This window comes from Dryas octopetala, chromosome 2 (assembly GCF_963921425.1).
Source record: "Dryas octopetala chromosome 2, drDryOcto1.1, whole genome shotgun sequence".
NCBI classification, from domain to species: Eukaryota; Viridiplantae; Streptophyta; class Magnoliopsida; order Rosales; family Rosaceae; genus Dryas; species Dryas octopetala.
This window is the reverse complement of record NC_141367.1, coordinates 31232078-31253863: the sequence shown is the minus strand read 5'-3', so window position 1 is coordinate 31253863 and position 21786 is coordinate 31232078. Positions and strand designations below refer to the sequence as shown.

Here is a 21786-nt window from a genome sequence, read left to right as displayed (position 1 = left end):
CGACCCGAACTGAGGACCTTCCAAAGGATTGAGTGTTCATCTTTCCTTGGTCATCCCGATTCGGCTCAGCTCGGCGCTGGGGCAAACATCTTTTCAAACTCTAGTCACAGCCAACTACGACTTGAAATGATCACTACCTACTGGATCGGCTCGGTTCAACTATCCACGTCTGATCCGATCACACATGGACTTCATGTATACACATGAGGACATGTATTCGGGTCGGCTCGGCTTCCCACCTCCATTCCAAGGAAGATCACGTTGGGACGAACCGCCATACTCAAGTGCACCTGACAAGATCCTCTGACAGATGAGACTTCCCAGCTCACGTTCATGACTATTGGGGGTTTTTACCTGAATCTTTCATCCTTGCATTCAATGCAGCATTGAATGCAAGGGAGGTGGGTAGCTGTGCATACCATTGTTCACGACCGAACGCGTAGATCTTTCTTAACCAATCAACCACATGCAGGTAACTTACTTATCACAACTTTCTTTTGCTTATATAAACCAATCTATATGCACAAATTCAGGTGTTATTTATCACCGAGCAAACACTTACACCAACTTTCACTCACCAAAAGCATACCCAACTTACTGAGAATAAACCCAGAACATTTACCTTGTTCTTCCCATTCTCCCAAGTTTATCACATGTTCTTCCCCACTTACATTCAAACACCACCAAATACACATCACTGACTTCATCATCGGAGCGTGTTTGGCTGGTACCACACCGGTCCATCTCATTTGATCTTGTGTTCATCTGCAGGAAGATTTCGATTCTACATCTATGTCATCATTCAGCAAGGCTTCTGATCAGCCAAATCATCATCTCTAAGTTGTTGCATATATCTTACGAAAATTTGCATCAACAATATACACATAAAACATATAAAACATATAGCACCATCCAATCTTCCTTAGTGGAGTTGTCTTTTATTTGTTGACTGGAAACGGCAAGAAAAAGGGCCATCTGGTTAACAAAGATAGATTCATCAACAAGATGTTTCTTCGTGGGGATTCTGCTATCATTGTTCTTAGGAATCCTAAGTGAGATTTATTTTGGAGCATTAACAATTCTAATTACTTGTAGAGAAGGAATCCTGCGCTGAAAATTAAAGAGGTATAAGTTGGGAATTTTAAACACCCTTTTTAGAGCAACTTTCCAGTGTGGTATACTTAAGTAGCTTAATTTATTTAAACAGTTATCTATTTAAGTAGCCTAATTTTCTCATTCTCTTTCGATCTTATTACGTGCTACAAGTAAATTAGTGCCATAGGTAAAGTAAATTACTGCTATAATTTGTAGGGCTTAGTGCATTTTCCTTTTTTTTTTTTTTTTAATGAAGTGCATTGTTCATTTGTTCTCTGCTCTTATTTTAAGAAATTAGGAAATTGTTCAAAGTCCAAGTGATGATGAGCTTTTTACACGAGCAAAAACGTCAATGAGCCCAAGACAACCCAACTTTTCAATTGAGGCCCAACAAGCCCCGCAAGCTCTGATAAAATAAGCCCACGAAGCGGAACAATGAAGTCAAACCATAGCTTGTCAAGTGGGTCAAAGACTCAAAACATTTCAATGCTCAATCCATGAACACACACTGACACTTGCGCATTTCTACACAGAATGGCCAGTGGAGACACACACACATCAAAAGGAATAAAAATTTGCCTTTTTAACTTTGAGATGTTTGTCGTGGTGTTCGGACAGGAGATATAAAGGTTTTTTTTTTTTTTGGTCAATGAGATATAAAGGTAGATAGATATGAATTGGGAGGAGTCGAGGAGATATATACAATTCAAGTAAATTTGTAGGTAAAGGCGAAGCCAAGAAAAAGGTGGCATGGATTAATTTGTATCATAATGACCACCTATTCATTATGAAAAAGCTTCCAGTACCACCAGACTAGCGACATTAATTGAAAAGCGCACTACCAAGTCACCAACCAAAGCCAATGGTACTACATATATATCCTTATAATTATTCTATAGTAATATAGTATATAAGCAGAATACTATTGCTATCTTCATAATAATAACTAGCCCCACCTTCAATTCCTACTTTGCTAGAAATGACAAGCAAAAATATAATCAGACACTGAGTCTTGCTCACTTTAAGTTTAAGTGTGTATATTATATATTTTCGAGAAAATTTCCATTTACTTTAGTTTACTTTTTCGGTTAATTTCTAGCTATTTGTTATATATCTTTGTGAAATTAAATCTACTTTGTTATGATAACAGTTTTTCGATATTTCAACGTGTATAAGGAATTAGAGAAGCTTATGGAAGAAAAAGAGAAGGAAGTTCATTATAAAATATGCAGGAATATGAACTTTTTTGGCGGTCTGATCTTAAAAATATTAAAGCAAGATATATAAAAGGCAGAGATGGAGGTGGTGTGTCAATGCTTCTTAATTCTTATCCTTTTCCCATATGTCAGGGCGTGTGGCTTGCTAGCTATAGTGGCATGCATTACATATGGAATATATGGACCAGTGTGCAGTAGATACCATTTGATCATGTGTGCACTGTGAATGAGATTGCTCAACTGTAATGCAAGAAAAACAAAATAGCAAAGGCAATCAATTAAACGTACACCAAAACTAAAAGTCATGACTGCCAGTGCTAGTGTGCTACTGTAAAGCCCTTTAATTTGTGCCCCGCGCATGCTTGCTATATTCAGATTCGTCTAAGCTAGATAGGGATGTATATATATATCTCCATTTTTACAATTAATGTTCATGTACGTGTCACTCACAAATTTGATACATGTTTGATATATAGCTAGAAATTAACAAAGAAAATGGTGGCCTCATATGCATGATTTCTTTGATCAATTTATCTGTCTTCCTTTTGGTTAGTGGGGTGGTATGGGTTTACTTTGTTGGATACCAATCAATTCAACCTTTTGGTGTTCACTTTATTAATTGGTACTAATTCTTGTTCTATACCTCTTAACACAGATTTGTCAAACATCATGAGAAAAGGGGCGGCACCAGTCACATGGCAATTTCTCTAAAGTAAAAACACCTACAGTACTTGATAGGATCGATTCTTTGATGAAATTATATAAATAATATTCTGCAATTAATATATCCAAGAAACCCGCATAGTGAGCTAATTAACTAGCTGTGTAACTTAATTAATTATTAGGGATAAGTTTCAGTCATGCATGATGAATATTGATGACCACCAGCTAGCAAAGAGCGAATTGATATGTTCCCAAACAAAGTTGATCGATCAGCGGAATTATTTGAATTAATAGATGAGCAACAGAAATACGTACAGTACTCATGGTGACCGATATTGGTGTTACCAACTTACCACCCGGAAATTTCAAATCTGAAAATAGATCAATAAAGTAGAGGGCTACTGAAGTGCATAAGCCCTTTGGATTTCACCAGCACGCATGCGCATATATATATATATATATATACATATACTGTGATCAGCAATCATAGATATGTTATCGCCAAAAACAATCATATGTTCTCACCAAAAATCATAGCTATGTATGTAAGAGGATCACTAGATAAGTGACATCTGTCTCATTGTCATTGTAATTTTTCTTCATTAAGACCAAGCTAGGTAACTAGCCCAAAGGCAAAAGTGTCTTCATAGATTAATGAGTGTGAGCAAATTAGTAGTGGATCATCATGAGGTTAAATATAAATGGGAATAAGCTGTCGAAAATTGCTATATTTACCAAATTTGGTTAATCAAATAATCTGATACTTTCCTGGCCAAAAAAAAAAAAATCTGATAATTCACTCTAATTAGTAAGATATAGTGAACAAATTTTATCACAAAATAAGATTCACTCATTTAAATAAAAATAATCATATTTACTTCTAAAAACTAAATAAGATATTGACATACTAATCTTTCCATACTCACTTCCGCGAGTGCAAAAACGAGTTTTTTTATTATACAAACACTAATATTTTGGCAAGCGTAATAAATTTAATAAATAACATAAAGTAAATTTTATAAAATTAATAAAGGAGAGATGAGTGGTAATTAGTTAAAGAGAGAGAAGCAGCAAAACAATTCTTATGTGTGGAAAAATAAATTTGAAAAATAGCTAACAACCATTGAATTTAAGTCAAAACGATTTTAGCTATTCGAACTCAAAAATAATTTAAAAATAATTCTATTTTATTACATAGATATAGCAACATATAATTGAGTGAATAAATTTGATGACCATAACATTAATTATCGTTCTTGATACCGACACATATTGTAAAATAATTAAGTGTTCAAAACCAAATAACGGGCAAACCGACAAAAGGTTTGATGAAGCTCATGCGTTTGTTATGTTATATTCCAACATTTATACCTATGTCATCGATGACAAAAGCATAACATAATCATGTTGTAGAATAATACAATGGAACCCACGCATTTATAATAAGAATTACTCTTTTCTGTTTTCTTGTATGAATGATAAGATTTACTCTAAATACGCAAAAATTATAAATAGATATATTATTTTATGTAATCGATATATCATTATGTGTTTTAATTAATTTAATGTGTTATAATATTATTGAATGTTCTTAATACTATATTCTATTAATATAAATATATTGTCTATATGTTGAATTAGTTACACCACATAATGATGTATCGGATATATTCAATAATTTTTTTCTAAAGACATGCGTGATTCTTGGTTGTCTTTTCAATTTTAACCTGAATAAGAACCAAAGAGATAGATTTCACAAAATTCAAGTTAATTTATTTCCATATTATGGAAGATATGTATGAGGTGATTGATTTCCAGTATTTCATAAAAGATAACATTCTATATCACGAGAGATGGATGTTGTTTTCATATCCTTAATTAGAGATATTATGAGATTTTGTGAGATACCTACTGGATCTATCTTGAGAAAATTGAAGTTAGACACCTCGCAAGACCCGGCACATGAAGATTTAGACACTAGAGTACTTTGTTATTTACATAGCAAAGTCAAATTTTTGTTAGTAGGTCACTAACTCACTATCAATTCCTTGTTTAATTTTCTTAATGAAAAAATTATAAATATTTAAATCTTATTTTATAAAAATGAATGACAATTTGGTATGGTAAATGACATTCAATCTTTTTTTGTTAGAATAAATTATAATTTGAGAACTTATAAACGATAATTGATTAATTAAAAAATCACTTTATAAAAAATAAAAATAAAAATTTTTATCGAAAGACAATAATTACAACTGATTCGGGGACTAGTTAAGTACTTAAGTTAACTTTGTAGTTTGTTCTCTTTGTTCCAGTGCTTTGTTTGGATAAGGCTTGTGTGACACACACGCCCAGTAATCTGCTTTAGAATTCGTACGCGTCCTGTGGGAGGCACACGCTTAATGCGCCCAATTCAATGTCACACTGCTTCTGCTTCCTTGACCGCAACTTGAGAAATCCTAGCACCAACCATACGTGCCAAATTCCAAAACCTTCAATTTATTTAATTTTTTATTAATTATATAAGTTTCCTAGTGGGGCTCATGATTTAACACATCTGCATCAATGCATGTCCTCAAGGCCTATGGTGGACACACGCCATTGAAGTGACACAACAGCCAAAAGTGATTCATTTCTGAATTCGGCGGGTCAGCAAAAGAAAATATTGGGCCAGCAAACAATGTGCACATATCCCACTTTTCTCTTTATCTGGAATCTTCAGAAAAACCCACCACCTTTTTTCTTAAAGTAAATCTGAATTTTCATACAGACCCACTACTCGCAGTTTTTTCTCAATTTTACCCACATCCTCAACCCCTTTATAAACCCTTTTCCTCACTCTCCGAGTTCGCATCGAAGGCTCAGAGTTGAAAACAGTAGTTCAGTTGAATAATATTAATGGCGCCTGCAGAGCAAAATGGGTATGCGGACCTGGAGAAGCAGATGCTGGCACTGCATGACCATGAAGAGAAGCACTTCATGTCCAGTGAGATCGTCCGTGACATCATTCTCGGTGTATCCGACGGTCTCACTGTCCCCTTTGCCCTGGCCGCTGGCTTGTCCGGTGCTGACGTCAGCTCCTCCATCATTCTCATTGCTGGCATTGCCGAAGTTGCCGCTGGTGCTATCTCTATGGGACTTGGCGGGTATTCATTCATTATATTCAACATTAATTGTTTGCTAATATTATATTCCTAATTCCTGCATTATCCGTTTGTAGTGTTTATGTCACTTAATTTGTATAATTTTCATTTTTCTTGTATCGATTCATTTGTGTGAGCTAGCTAGGCTTAATTTGGTGTACACATTGTCTCAAGGTACCTTGCAGCGAAGAGTGAAGCAGATCATTACATGAAAGAACTACAGAGGGAACAAGAAGAAATCATCGCTGTCCCTGATACAGGTCTCAACACTAGTTTCAATTATCTAATTTCACGCAACTATTCATTTATTTATTTTTAAAAAAATGAACCCTCTTGTATATATTAATCTTTGAACTCTGATCTCTTAATCCACCTAGCTAAATTAAACCACTCTATAAATTATATTTATAATTGGCTCTCTGTATGAAATGGACCATATGGATCGTATTGTGTAGCAGGACTTTTCTTAAAGACAGAAAAGGATCGGTGGCTTAGCCCTGTCCATATATTGAGCGATACTAGTTTCCAAATTAAAATCATTACTTTATATATTCACGAACCTGCCTACTTGTGAGTTGTGACATCATGTGAACCTCTTTAAAGAAGTAGTGGGACCACGCACATTTGCATATTTGCTCTTTATGTATATATGATGAGGCGTATATGATGAGGCGTGGGACCTTATGCATATGCAACATTTTAAACTGGAAATATATGAAACGCAGAGGCTGCTGAGGTTGCGGAAATATTGGCACAATATGGGGTTGAACCACATGAATATGGGCCTGTGGTCAATGCTCTAAGGAGGAACCCCCAAGCCTGGCTTGATTTCATGATGAAGTGAGTATATATCAACGTGTTGTAGGTTAAACTGTTACTCTAACATTCTAACGTTAAATATTTAAATAAAAATGGACGTATCTAATAGCGGATGCAAATGAACATTATGAACCGATGTAGATTTGAACTGGGACTGGAGAAACCAGATCCAATGAGAGCACTACAGAGTGCAATGACAATTGCGTTATCATACATAGTAGGTGGGTTGGTGCCGCTGATGCCATACATGCTGATTCCAAGTGCTACACGAGCTGTGGTTGCATCTGTGGTGGTGACCATAGTGGCTTTGATCATCTTTGGCTTTGCAAAGGGTCACTTCACGGGTACTCAGCCCTTCAAGAGCGCTCTGCAAACTGCCTTCGTTGGAGCCATTGCATCTGCCGCTGCTTATTCCATTGCTAAACTTTTTCAAGCATACCATTAAGCAATAATATTTTAATTGCGTTTCTTAATTGATTATGTATGCGCCATATAATTTTCAACTTTCTGCTTATTCTGCTGATCGTTTTTCTAGTCTCTGCATGGTCGATCCAATGTATCCATCCGTTCCTATATATCTGCTACTTCAATATATATTTGCTGCAATTGTGATGCTTCCATAGCCTTAATCTATACAAGGGATCCTCGAGCTCCCCCCATTATTTTGCTATTTAACCAATCTTTTCGATCTCGATCTCAATCTCAATTATTTTTTTCTCAATATAGATGGTATTCTCGCATGGAATTCTTTTTTAATGCAATGATGTGGATGTATGTCACATAACTTAAAAAAACAATTAATTTAGCGTTAGGATAGGCCAGCATATTCTAAGTAAGGTTGGCAATATCGATCATATCAAATTAAGTAATTATCAAACGACCTTATCAAATTAAGTAATTATTTGAAAGAAAAAGGAAAAATATTTCTCAGTCTTAGTACATAATACAATAAGCGACAATGACTCAAAATTAGATCCAAATTACATTATTTAATAATTCAGAGCAACAGAATCTGCAATGCGTTCACACACACCTGCAAGGCTGCAACCCTAGATATTGTACCTGCACTAATTAATTTTACATGGACTGTATTTAATTATCAGGCCAGATCGAGGCCACCACACTCCCATTGCTTTGTTTATTAATATATTACACCTGGGCAGCTCCATGGATGCCACCTGCCTCATGGCTGGTCATGAGTTTGGTGGGGAGCTTGGATATTTCTGTTGGAAGCCATGTTGCTCCAGTATCTTAATTCCTTCTTCACTATATATGAGTCAATCATGCATGCTGTGTTTGAGTCCGTGTTTCCTAATATATAACTTTATTCACCTACCATTAATGTTATTGGAACAACATTATTTGAAAATGATCAATTTCAAATCACAGATACAACGTATCAGTACTAATTTCTTGCGTTGGATAACATAAGACCACCGATTTATTAGTTTACAATTTTGTTTCGTTCATCCGATGAAAAATACAACTCAATCCCTTCAAACCCATGCCATTCAATGAATAAGAATAAAAGATAAGAAAAACAATGTAACACAACTTCATTGCCACGGTCATTTTAAATTTTTAATGAAATTAAAATGAATTAAGAATAAAAGATAAAAAAAGAATGAAAAACAAAACGGACACACACGCACACGCACACCATAAGTTAGTGTTATAAATACGGAATGTAGTACACACTCATTTATACGCATAAAGACACCGCCATAAATACAACGCTCCGAGTCCGAGCCTCCGAAATCCCCTAAACCTTTTTGTTCTTTCTCACATAATTACTGAGTCGAAACGACTCAAATCAAAACCCTTTCGTCTTCCAATGGCTGATGAATATCCATGCTACTTAGACTCCGAGAAGCAAGCTCTTCTCAGTCAGCACACAGAGAAGCACTTCACCGCCGGCGAGATCGTCCGTGACATCATCATCGGCGTATCCGACGGTCTCACCGTGCCCTTTGCCCTCGCCGCAGGCCTCTCCGGCGCCAATGCCACGTCGTCTATTGTCCTCACTGCTGGCATCGCCGAAGTCGCCGCCGGTGCCATCTCCATGGGACTTGGCGGGTATTGTTTCAATTTTGTCATTCTTTGGTATCGCTTGTTTGGTTACTGAGAAAATGTGGAAAGGAAAAGAAAAATAATATTGCTTGGTTACTTATGAATCAAATTTTTATTAATTATTAATAACATCCCTTGCGCAGATATCTTGCTGCGCAAAGCGAAGCTGATCACTATGTGAGGGAGTTGAGGAGAGAACAAGAAGAAATAATAAACGTTCCAGACACAGGTTTTGGATATTCATTTTCTTTATTTATTTATCTAATTATTTGATTTTTGATTTTTTGTTGGTATTAGGCTTAATATATATATAAAAAGGAATTTTCTTTTTTGAATGAATTGCAGAGGCGGCAGAGGTAGCAGAGATACTTGCAGAGTATGGCATAGAGCCACAAGAGTATACACCTGTTGTGAATGCTCTGAGGAAGAAACCACAAGCTTGGCTCGATTTCATGATGAAGTAAGCTCTCTTTTCTTTCTTTCTTGTTTGACCCAATTGTACACAAAATGAATCTTGTTCCCAAATCTTAAATTTTAGAAAAATTAGATTTAAAAACCTTATAGCAGAGGAATGTTTCATGGAACACTATTTTTGTTTAAGAAAGAAAGATTGATGTACAAGTATTTTATATGTTCGTACGTACTTTGTAAATGTAAGTGTTGTGGATATTCTGTGCACGAGTGGGCCAAGAAGCTCTCAACTAGGACTAGTTGACAAGTGCACTCACTGGTCCACCATCACGAACCGAATGCAATAATAAAAGCCTCCTTTCTCTTTGAAATGTTTAAAAGCTGGTTTCACTTTGGAATCCGTGGCCAAGCCCATGTGGTCCTCTCAGACTGAATAGACAAAAAGCAATATTAATCTTGGGAATCAATTAGATTAATATTGATGATTATCGTGGACTCCTCTGGATAATCTGCTATATGCTAATTGTGTTAGCAAATCAGATCCTTAATTTTTTTCTTTTAACCAATGAAATCTTGGTAGTGGGTGGTTTTGAATCTTTAATAAGCTTTTCATGTTAATCTGTAGTCTGTACTGTGTACTACTGACTAGTCTAGTCAGATTCAATTTGCACTGTGAGTCTGTGACTTGGTATCCCTTGTCTAAGTAAGTCATCTTTAAAGACTTAAAGTTACATCTTATAGCCAAATGGTTTGCATGACATGCCCTATATGTAGGGTTCATCTTTCAACCCCATGCGCATTCATTTTGTCTACTACTTAACCCAACGTTACACTGATATTTTTCACAACTTAACCACTTGAAAGTGTTCAAGTTTGAGACTGGAATTGAACATATACATGCACAAACTACCAATTAGGCTGCAGGCGGGCAACATATTGATTGAGTTTTAATGATCATGCAGGTTTGAACTGGGATTGGAAAAGCCAGATCCAAGGAGAGCACTGCACAGCGCCCTCACAATTGCCATTGCTTACGTATTGGGTGGATTGGTGCCCCTGACTCCTTACATGTTCATTCCAAGGGCCAAAGAAGCTATGGTTGGCTCGGTTGTCTTAACCTTGCTGGCACTACTTATATTTGGGTATGCCAAGGGCTACTTCACCGGCGATAAACCCTTCAAGAGTGCCTTCCAGACTGCCCTCATCGGAGCCATTGCATCCGCAGCTGCTTATGGCATGGCAAAGGCTATCCATCCATGAACGTTCTATTTCTCTCATTTACTACTTCATACAGTTATCTGGCTTTTGTTGTGAGTTTTAACTTCGTATGTTTCTCCTCAATTATCATGTTTGGAAATTTCGGTCTCTCTCCTTATTTTATGTATGATTTCATCTGGTAATCCTGCAAGTACCTTTTTTTTCAGAAAGCTAATAAGTATTTTGCACACCAAAATCCAAATTAGAAATACTTTGTTTTTTAATGAAAAATGATCATGGATGATGGATCTCATCACATATTGTTCATCTGCAGTACCTTCTCGATCAACAGCATGACCTTAGACAATTTCAGAGAATCAGACATGATTTCCCTTTTCCTCTTTTGGTTTACTATGTATCAAAGAAATTTAGTTTTAACTACTATATCATGGCTGAGATTTAAGCATAAATGCAAAATTACGGGTAGAGCTCTCCAATTGTGTGTGAGAGAGAGAGAGAGAGAGAGAGTAATGGTCATATGTTTTCCCAAGTCTCTGTGATTTATATTGAGCAAACAGGACGGAATTGGTGTCCCCATGAATTTACAAGGTAAACATGGTATTTGAAAACTATACCAAGTGAGGTTGTGCAAGTCATGCAAAGGTAAGGCCACTACGGTAGCACAGACAACATAGATTGTTTAGATTTTAGAGCTATTTCTTCAAGTAGCTATTGAACTTAACAGGACAATATTTGAATTATATATAGAAAGTAGTTAGAAACAGAACAAAACTGCAAAACATGTCAGACTTCCCAGGGACTGTAGCAAGATGTGCCAGCCCAGCCCAACAGAATCTGTCAATAAGCAAAATAAAGGAGAGGTTATTATATGTAGTCAACTTATAGCATGCAACAGAACAACACCAATTACTTCAGACTTCCAGGTAGCCTCAAGTGATAAAACGGTGATTCCCATAGACAGAAACCACATATATTTTGATACGAGTGAAAAAGAAAAACAAACTTACATTTGGTAAGATTGAGTTGTGGAAGAAAGAAGGACTGAAAGAGTGTTATATTTATGAGCTATGCCATAAGAACCTGTCACAATAGCCGATAAGAAACCCAAGGTGCTGGAAATATCCTGCTACTTTCCTCATTGTGTTCGATGCTTGTTGTTAGGGTCAGAAACCAAAAGTCCCATTTGTTCAGTTATAAGTTCCAACTTTCGAGAGTTCTCCGTATCAGATCCAAAAATGGTTGACTCTATTGCAAAGTTCTGAGATTTCTCCATTTCTTCTATTAAAGAACCAAAATCGTGTGATTCCTCCAGTTCAGAGGCTGTTGATTCTCCCTCCATTCTAGAGTCAACAGGCTCTTTGCCATCTTCCATTGCACCTTCAATATTTTCTAAGAAAGGACTAGCTAAAAGAAGCTGCTCCCATGCACCATCATCAGTTATATCTGGTAGGATAAATGGGGAATGATTTTCTAGGGAGCACGATTTTTCATCCATTAGCATTTTCATGAAATCCGGATTCACAAAAAAATCTTTCGTCCCATCGTTATGAGAATCATATTCCGGTTCTTTCTCTGAGCCTGAATTCGGTGTGAGAATAGGCTTTGGTGTTTCATCCATTGGCGGTTGGTACCTTACTATCGCACCATCAGAAGCCACCAGTTCACAATCATCTGCATCCTGTTCTAGCACTTTGCCAGCTTCAGCCATGCGCCAACTATTTTCTTTTGGCTGAAGCAGCTGAACTAAAAACCCAGGACTTTGCATGGCCATAACTAAAAATGAAAGCATTTGCTGCTGATTCTTCTCCATTCCACAAAGGCGGTCTCTCAGGAGGAGCAATTTATTTTCTGAAGTTTCCTGGTGCTGCCTAAGCTTGGCCAACTCTTGCTTGAGAGCATTTTTATCAGTCTTCAGGTTCTCAACCTCCCTCCATAGACCATTTTCAATCTTTTCACAAGGTCCATCAGGAGTGTCTTTCTGCTGCAATGTTTTTCTCTGATCTGAACCCTGAGGATGTTTCCGTCTATAAATATTCTTCAATAAATGCTTTTGACCTCGAATAAATCCTTCATTTGCAAATACCCAACGATCTGGATCTATCTTTCTGAACCCCTGAAACATTAAGATTCATAAACTACGTGATTATTGGTTGATAATTTAAATAATATAATATCAATTTTAAGCCCATAGAGATACAAGCACATATACATATGTATATGTGAAAAAAAGAAAAAAAAAGCCCAATTAAACTTTTCACACGTTCTATCATAGCTTCATTGCAAGCATGTCATCTAAATAGGCTTCCTATTTTCTCAATATTATTACAACTCGGTCAAGATAGCATTTCTGGTAACTGAGATTAAAGCACTATGTTCCTTCAGTAGGTGCACCTTAGACTTTTGAGTAACAAAACTAACCCAAGAAATCAGACAATTTCCTTTCTATATACTTCACAAGAACAGCTAGATAAATGTTTAACCTCTGTGTTTTAACAATAATATGATAAAATCTCAAATGAAAGCACGACCTGATGACTACATTGACTAGTCCTGCAGAAAACTATCTTACGCACATTATAATTGACAGAATACGACCTTTAGCAGGACTTGGACGATATTTCTTGCAAGGAAACTAAATGGTTCACATTGAATAAAATTACTAGTTAAAATTGAACAGCTCATACAGCCGACTGTGACCTAAGCATTCAAAGCACTTGAAATGAATTCCTAACCAATAATGAATAATGACCAAGCTGTATAATACTCTCCAATAATCCCCTAACAACTAAAACAATATCCTGAGTATTAAAGAGTTAATAGCTTTAACCTGAATTGCGCATAGCTCCAAAATAATCATCAGCATAGCATTCATGTCATTCTAAATAGTCATCAGAAATTATGCCAGGAAACTCAACATAAATTGCAGTAATGCTGTGGTCAAAAGAAAATTAGAAGAGAATGGTTCTGTATCTGTTATACTAATCTTCACATAAGAGAGTTGAATGATGAACTAATGATTAAAGCGTCATGCAAAACAATCCAAAGAAGGCATTTATCAATAGAAACATTGTAGTACAGCCTAGCTGCAACCAGCATTCCTTAATCCGCAACCTTTCAATGGGATTGACAAAAAGATGGTAGATGGATCAAGCTTGAAAAAGAGAACTTAATCATTCAAAATATCTTACAAAGTCTAAACAGGGTCAAGGCTCACATCTTAGACAGATCCCCTTTTGGGTATCACTTAAATGGATAACCTTAGAAACAAACTTCCAAGAAGGAAATCCAAAAATGCAAAAGACCCATCCACTTGCACAATAAATAGATACTTTATATCAAAGGATAACATTTGGACCAATTTAGCAAGAGTTTATGCTAAAAAAGAACACACTAATTGTATATTCAAGAGAGAAAACTTAGATTCTAATATTTCGTCTTGTTTTCGATCGACGAAATATGCAATTTTCTTTTGGTTTTTTTTATTTGACATAACCGCAAAAACAAACAAGTCTGGAAACTCCCAATATGAATATCAGCACAAACACCACAACCCAATTCAACCCATAAATAAACCCAATAAAAGAATTTTTAAGAAAGAAACCCCAAGAATGCAAAAACGGAAAGAAAACGAAATCAAAATCGCACAGTAAAGCCAAAGGTAAAAGAAGCTCACGTAGATATTGAGCTGCCTCATGAAGCTAGAAAAGTTGCTGTGCTTGAAATAATTGGGGAGCAATAAAACCGAGAACTGGGTCATGTCCCATATCACAAAGCTGTCATTGGTTTCACTCCACGAGATTATACAGTCCGTGGCTCCGTCGTCCACCATCTCATAGCATTTCCTCAGAAATGGAGCCACCGATCCAACGGAGCCAGACCCATCTCCACTCTTCTCCGCCGATTTCACCATGTCCGTACGGTGCTTTGTTTTAAAGAAAACCCAGAAAGGCTTTGGACCTTGAAATTCTATGCTTGGATTGAGTTTTGCAAGAGCCAAAGAAAAAGACGAGTACAATTGTTGAATATACAATGTACAGAACTGGCATGAGAGGAAGTTTCTTTGTGGGTGTGAAGCTAAGCTTTACTTTGCCGTATTGACGTGTTAACGGGGTTTTAGGAATATGCTTTGGCTTTGATGATTTTGAGAGCCAAAATCGATTTTCTCTGCGGTGTGGTTGGTGACTTGGTGCTATTGCTGTGAGATTGTTGCTGTTTTCTAACCAATAGGAGATTGCCACGTGTTCAAAGTGGTGCTTCATGGGATTGTTCTTTTGTTTTTCCAAAGACGGGCTAAGCCCAACCCGGTTTTGTGTGGGTTACTGGGCGTGAGGGAATGGAATCTAGTTTATGTCTTATTATCTTATCATTTGTGTTGCCATGAAATCAACATAAAACAAAATAAGATGACGATAAAAAAAAAAATAGGATAACAGATAATGATACAGAAGTCCATTGTACCCTCTCCATTTTTATAGTACCCACTTAATGTTTTTTTTTTTTACCACTATATTATAATGTTTACAATGTTAAAAAGGTCCACATATATCTTTATAAATGATAAAGAATTCTATTTTATAAATGTTAAGTTTTTGGTGCTACAGTGCTGATCGAACGCTCAGCACTCTTATATAGTAAGGGCCAAATTCTTAGCGTGCTTTTTATATTTTGTACTTCACAGATTATCATTGTCTAACGGTAAGTTATTGTTGAACATAAATAAATAATAACAATCATTATTAATGTTAAAATTAAAATGATTCGAATGTAACTTAATAAATTTAAATTTTATGTTTTATTAATTTTTAATGTTATGTTTATCTAAAAAAGACAGAAATTATATTTATAAGTATCATTTTTTTTTTCTGATCCTTTGGTTGTCACTATTGCACAACGAGAATGTTTTAAAAAAATAGCAGCACCCGTCATCCATAGTGCACCAGCTTATCAGGTCATTTTCTTTTCTTGGTTGAAACATTATTAATCTATAAAAGGAAAAACAAAGTTGATCAGAGAGTTCAAACCAGCTGTCCTAGGGTTCTTGACCATGCACACCAGTACTCACAATTCCATATCATGACAAGTTGACAACAAGCTAGATACGCAACGAAGGAAGAGGGTGAAAGATATTGAAAGTACTTTAATAGTGAAAACATGGGTTAATTACAGTGGGAACTTAATTAATCAAATACAGGCTCTAGTTGATGATCTTAATTCGTAAAGGTAGGTTAATTTGCTTTTTTTGAGCCACTGAGCTCCTCAAGTTGAGCATACATAGCATGGATGAAAGATGTTGTTTCCTTTAGAGGATCCTCCATAGCTTCTTTAAGCTTGTTTTGGGCATTGCAGTAAGCTTCCTGCCATTCAAACACAGTTAAATTATTAGTACGGTACTGGTGCGTACCGTGTATCATATACTTTTTATTTAATCATTTGAATTGTTAAATTATATATGTAAATTTAGGACCATATATACCATGAATTGATCAAGGTCTGAAGAACTGGGAATGGTAGCGGCCTTGAGATTGGTATTGGCATTGTCTGTTGCACTAATTGTGCTGCCAATATCACCCATTTCACCCAAACCCACCTGACATGCATCGATCAATAGCAGAACTGGTCATGAGAATGAGAGAGAGAGAGAGAGAGAGAGAGAGAACATAAATTTGAGTTGCCTATCTAACCAATGACCTAACAACTTAATTAATTAAGTATATATAGTGGTAATATATATGTTCTTACCTAGCTAGCTAGCTTATTTGGAGTTGACCATCTGACCATCTCCAATAAACAATCTTTTGAAAAAAGAAAAACAAAAGCAAAATAAAATTGATCAAATATCTAAGTACATCAAAGTACGTACGTATGAGTCAGAGTCAGGCTTATAGCGATTTTTAACTATGATATTAGACTTTCCTCCACTTTAAGCTAGGTGATATATCCATATGCAGCAAAAGACAATGGATCAAATATTTTTCCATATGGTCTGTTAATTATTTCAACAAAATCCTTGTATGCCTGGCTTATATATATATGCACCAAAACCCATCCCATATAGTTAGTTTTTATAAAATTGGTTTATGCATATATAAGTATACAAAAAGAAATTTGGCCAACAAAAAAAAAAGTATACAAAAAGAAGGCAAAGCCGACAAAAAGAAAGATTAGGAATAAGTCCTACCTTCAAACAGTTGATGTGATTCTGAACCAATAATCCATACACTGGATGCCCTGAGATCATCTTCTTTAGAATTACCTCATCCTGCTCCTGCTCTTTCTCAACCCCACATTCTTCATCTCTGACCACCACCCTCACAACACCACCACTCTCATCATCACCAGTACTACTCATGTTCTCCTCCATCTCTCTCTGTCTCACACACAGACTCACACACACGCACACCGCACAGTCAAAGATAGGAGATAGTTATAGTGTCGTACTATTAATTATTCATATATATATTATATATATATATGGGTGAATGAAAACTAACAATTAAATAGCTAGGATGAACAGTTACTGCATGAGTGCTTTAATTTATTTTTGCTAGCTAGTCAAGCAATCAAACAAATCAGTTTGTATAAACGTGCAACTGCATGCATAAATCACGACAAAAGTTGGGACTGACTGACTCACTCAGTAGTGCTTGTGCTTAATTATGCTTCCCCATTTATCTTTTATGTGAAAACCTATCAAGGTTTCTCTCCCTTAGACCAAAAAAAAGGTTTCTCTCAACTTTTCCCAAAATAATTGCATCAGTTTGTACGTACTTTCCTTGACTGTTGCTATTCTTTTCCCCGATTTAATCATCAATTTGGACTTTTCCCCTTTCTTGCGTCACTCACCCACTTAATTGAGTCCTTGACCAAAACCAACGTACTGACAGTCGGTAAGAGAAAGAGATATCATTCAGAGATGGAGATGAGAGAGATCGAGACCAATTAATTAAGTAACCATTACTCACTTAGGTGGGTCGGATCTTCAACTATTAAAATGGATAGTATTCATTAATTGCAGAGACAACCAAATAACTGAGATAACTACTAAACTAGCTAGCTAGTTTTCTTTTGTTGAGTGGCGGTTTTAATTAGGTACAAATTTATTCAAATCACAATGTCAAATGAGTCGAGATTTTCTATCACTAAACTGTATGTCTCATCTCCATTAATTTGTTGATTATAAAGTTTTTATACATAGTGTTATAAGATGTTTTATTTATTTTATATTTAGTATTATTTTGTAATTTTTTATATTTTTTGTAGGTTGATCAAAATAAAAAAGAATATGGGTCAAACGGTTAAATACGACAGACATTTATGTTAAACTTGCAAGGAGATTTGAATTTATATATATCAACACAATAAGTTAACAGATTGAGTTTATGTTAGAGCCGTTCAGGTGCAAACGTGCTACCAAGCGTTCGGTAACGCCGCCGAGAGCTCGATGAAGTTTGATTTTTTTAAACAGGCGATCACTTTTTGCAGAACTCGGTGATGCTTTCTCTACCCATTTTGAGGGTATAGTTTGATAGGTTCACCTCATATCCACTTAGGGTATAGATTAGCCTTTGTAGATGCGTTATGTTAAGGTTTAACTCTGAGAACCGAAACATAAACGTCAACAAACAAAGTCTGAGTACTTGGTATAGAAAAATTATACATTACCGAGCGCTCGGCGCTATATGCGAACGTGCGAATGTTCGCACTTAAATAAGCTTGAAGTTTATATATATATACTCATTCAGGTGCGGACGTTTGCACGTTCGCACCATTTGCTCTCGGTGCAACACTCGGATCATTGTAAAAAATGTTCTGCCAAGCGCTCGACGGCACATTTGCATATTCATTCGTCGGATGTCTGCACCCTTCTTCGAGCACTCGGTGCAGCACTTGGTCGTTGTAAAAAATGTACTACCAAGCGCTTGATGGCACGTTCTGACATTCATTCGTCCACATTCGTCCGGACCTGATCAAATCAGGATATATATATATATATATATATATATATTTGCATTATGCAATCAAATCGGGAGCTAGCTAGCTTCTTCTGAGCGTTAATGGGCCACTCGTACGTTCAACAATAATGACATGCAGATGTGTCTTTTTTTTGTGTGTGGAAAAACACAGTAATGACAGATTTAATTATAAATGGATGGTGACCGACTCGATTGGTTTATCTTAAAACTACTCCTACAAACTCGATCTTTACCAATACGAGTGCGGAGTGCCTGATGACTGGGCTTGCAGTATTCTTTTGTTTTTTTTATTGAGTAATTCTAAGTTCCAACTCATATGATATCTGTTACTTTCTTTTTACCAAACGGAAAAAAATAAGAAGACTTGTCCGGTCGATATATCGTCTGCATATTGACTGATCAGTGTAGCCGTAAATAATGTTTAAAGGGATGTCACTTTTAAGTTTGAACATGTGTTCGATCCTCCTCAATTTTACATACTTTAGTTGCCACTGCAGGGCGGGTTGAATTTTACGCACGGTAAATATTTGAGTCATTTGACCATGGAACTGATCTTTGTATTTGTTGGCCAAGTCCATCATCTACCGAGGGCTCAACTACACTCACTCCATATTTAATTATGCTCCATCTTATTGGTTATAGTTAGGCTTAAAGCGAGCATGTCATTAACCTAATTAATTAATTAATTAATGATGTACATAATTAGACCATATATATTGTTTACTTAGAAAGCAAATCAACATATCATTTATGGTCCTAACCAGTAACCATATATATTCACTTTTTTGCAAATGCTACGGCTCGAAAGCGCAACTCCCTCCACGTAAATACTTGATGCAGGTCAATATTGCACAAAACCATATGCAAATATGATTGGGAGACATGCATGAAAGCTAATCCACCACCTGTGGGGTGGATTGGCCCAACCCAACTATTTTTTTTCATATGCCTTTAGCTGGGTTGGATGTCCATTGTTCACACATCTAGATTAAGATTAAGGGTCAGTTTAGTATTGCTGTGAGAAAAAATAGTTGTGAAGTAAAATAGCTGTGAAGTAAAGCAGTTGAGTGTTTGATAAACTATGTTTTCAAAAGTATTGTGAGTGCAAAAAATAGTATCAAAGTGTTTGGTAAATATTAATATAAAAATGTTGTGACTGTGTATAATTACTAAAATGAACATAATGCTAAAAGTGCATTTCACTTATTTGTTTGGTAAAAATAATATATATGTTTTTTTACTTGTTTTTGAAATTTTTTACTACAAATTTTTATTAGCATTAATTTTTCTAAGAACAACATTATTAAATAAGTATGTCTATTATTTTTTTAGGTATATTATAATTTTAATCCTGTAAATAAAATATCATAATTAATTATTACAATATAAAATATAACTAACAATGAACATATTTTTTAATTTAAAATAAACAATAAAATATCATAGAAATCAATGAGGGTATTATGGGTAAAATAAAATATTCATTGTTGCTGTGAGTCACTGCAGCTTTCAAAAGCACCTAGAAATCTGCTTTCTGTTTTTATTGTGGGGAGTTGAGAATTGTGAGAAAAAGTAATTTTTTATTTTTTTATCAAACACCAAAACTACTGTAGGTGATTGAGAATCGTCATTCACAGCAGTTTTTGAGTCCTTTATCATAATCTCAAACGGGCCCTAAAACCCACGACCCTTATTTATTGGCTTTTAATATTTGACCTCTAATTTTACATGATTGGATGGTCCAATTAAGTGAATGTAGAATCGGATATTACTAAGTCCACAAGAATATGGAACTGGAATATATTTTGGAATTTCAAACTAATAATCCATTATCAAAAAGTATTCGTATAAATTGCGAAGTCAAAATCTAATTAACAAAAGGTATAAATAATCTACTAGCTTAGCTAGCCAGCCTAGCCGTACTGCTAATTTTTCTAAATGGATCGATAATTCGATACTACGAGGTAAAAGGATAGAAAATGTGCAGCAAAAGGTGACCAATCAAAAATCGGAAACAAATGATAATAATTAATAAATTTTTTACATGGGGTTTAGAATTTAGAAAGGCAAGGATTCCAAATATTCAACAACAACAAAAAATTCATGCTTTTACGAAAAAATAAATTAACCCGTTCCGTTACGTTTTTTTTAGGCTTAATTATCGATTTACCACCCAAAACTGTAACTCATTCCCACTTTACCACCTGAAAGTTTTTTTGTCCCAGATTACCACCTGTAACTTACATCCATGTCCCATTTTACCTTGTTCCGTCAACAATTCCGTTAATGCTGACGATCTGGCCGTTAATGCTGACGTGGCGCGCTAGATGTGCGCCACGTGTCACATCTTTTTTTTTTTTTTTTATAAACTTTGAAAATTCATTAAAAATAGCTCCGAACTCAGAAAAATACACGAAAAATTTCTACGGACTCGTCTTGACTAGCACTAATTTTATATAAGGTTAAATTACCAATTTGCCCTCTAAAAATTTTCAAAAAAAATTAGAAAGTCCAAATTTATTTCTAAAAAATTAAAATAAATTTTCCTCTATTAAATAAATTCTAAAAAAAATTCTAGAATTTTCGTAAACTCTTGGACAAATTCTCAAAAATATTTTGAAAAATTACCAAAAGCTTGTTTTAGAGAATTATTTCGAGACTTTACAGAAATTTTAGAATTTTTATAGAATTTATTTTATAGGGAATTTTATTTTTCTCTAAGACCGAGAGGTCTTTTGGGTAGTAAGTGTTCACGAGAAAGGTAATGTTAGTTTTTAGAAGACTAACGATGCAGACCTCATATTTTTTGGAGTTCGGGAGATTATTCTATGAATTTTCAAAGAGTCTAGAGTATTTTAATTTTCTAGAAATAAATTTGGACTTTCCAAATTTTTTGGAAATTTTTAGAGGGAAAATTGGCATTTTGACCCCATAGTAAATTAGTACTAGTTAAGACAAGTCGGTAGGAATTTTTTGTGTATTTTTCTAAGTTCGGAGCTATTTTTAATTAATTTTCAAAGTTTATAAAAATAGAAAAATCAAAAAAATCAAAAAATACAAAAAAGATGTGACACGTGGCGCACATCCAGCGCGTCACGTCAGAATTAACGGAATTGTTGACGGAACAAGGTAAAATGGGACACGGATGTAAGTTATAGGTGGTAATCTGGGACAAAA

General features: G+C 35.4%; 4 protein-coding genes across 4 annotated transcripts; 2 read left to right on the top strand and 2 right to left on the bottom strand.

The window, feature by feature from the left end:
• The first annotated feature begins 5846 nt into the window (after positions 1-5846).
• On the top strand, positions 5847-7587 carry LOC147295672 (vacuolar iron transporter 1-like). Its single transcript, XM_086233182.1, has 4 exons — positions 5847-6121; positions 6293-6378; positions 6844-6958; positions 7079-7587. The coding sequence occupies exons 1-4, from the start codon at positions 5874-5876 to the stop codon at positions 7380-7382; spliced, it is 753 nt and encodes a 250-aa protein (XP_086089308.1). The 5' UTR covers positions 5847-5873; the 3' UTR covers positions 7383-7587.
• Positions 7588-8642: 1055 nt separating this feature from the next.
• Positions 8643-10991, top strand: LOC147295671 (vacuolar iron transporter 1-like). The gene is made up of 4 exons (XM_086233409.1): positions 8643-9013; positions 9151-9236; positions 9353-9467; positions 10381-10991. Exons 1-4 carry the CDS (start codon positions 8772-8774, stop codon positions 10676-10678), a joined length of 741 nt encoding a protein of 246 aa, XP_086089535.1. The 5' UTR covers positions 8643-8771; the 3' UTR covers positions 10679-10991.
• Positions 10992-11148: 157 nt separating this feature from the next.
• Positions 11149-14769, bottom strand: HSFA8 (heat shock transcription factor A8). Its single transcript, XM_086232343.1, has 3 exons — positions 14310-14769; positions 11644-12749; positions 11149-11470 (listed from the first exon to the last, which is right to left on the bottom strand). The coding sequence occupies exons 1-2, from the start codon at positions 14544-14546 to the stop codon at positions 11772-11774; spliced, it is 1215 nt and encodes a 404-aa protein (XP_086088469.1). The 5' UTR covers positions 14547-14769; the 3' UTR covers positions 11149-11470; positions 11644-11771.
• Positions 14770-15861: 1092 nt separating this feature from the next.
• On the bottom strand, positions 15862-16997 carry KNATM (KNOX meinox protein). Its single transcript, XM_086234493.1, has 3 exons — positions 16815-16997; positions 16110-16223; positions 15862-15990 (listed from the first exon to the last, which is right to left on the bottom strand). The coding sequence occupies exons 1-3, from the start codon at positions 16995-16997 to the stop codon at positions 15862-15864; spliced, it is 426 nt and encodes a 141-aa protein (XP_086090619.1).
• Between the last annotated feature and the right edge of the window lie 4789 nt (positions 16998-21786).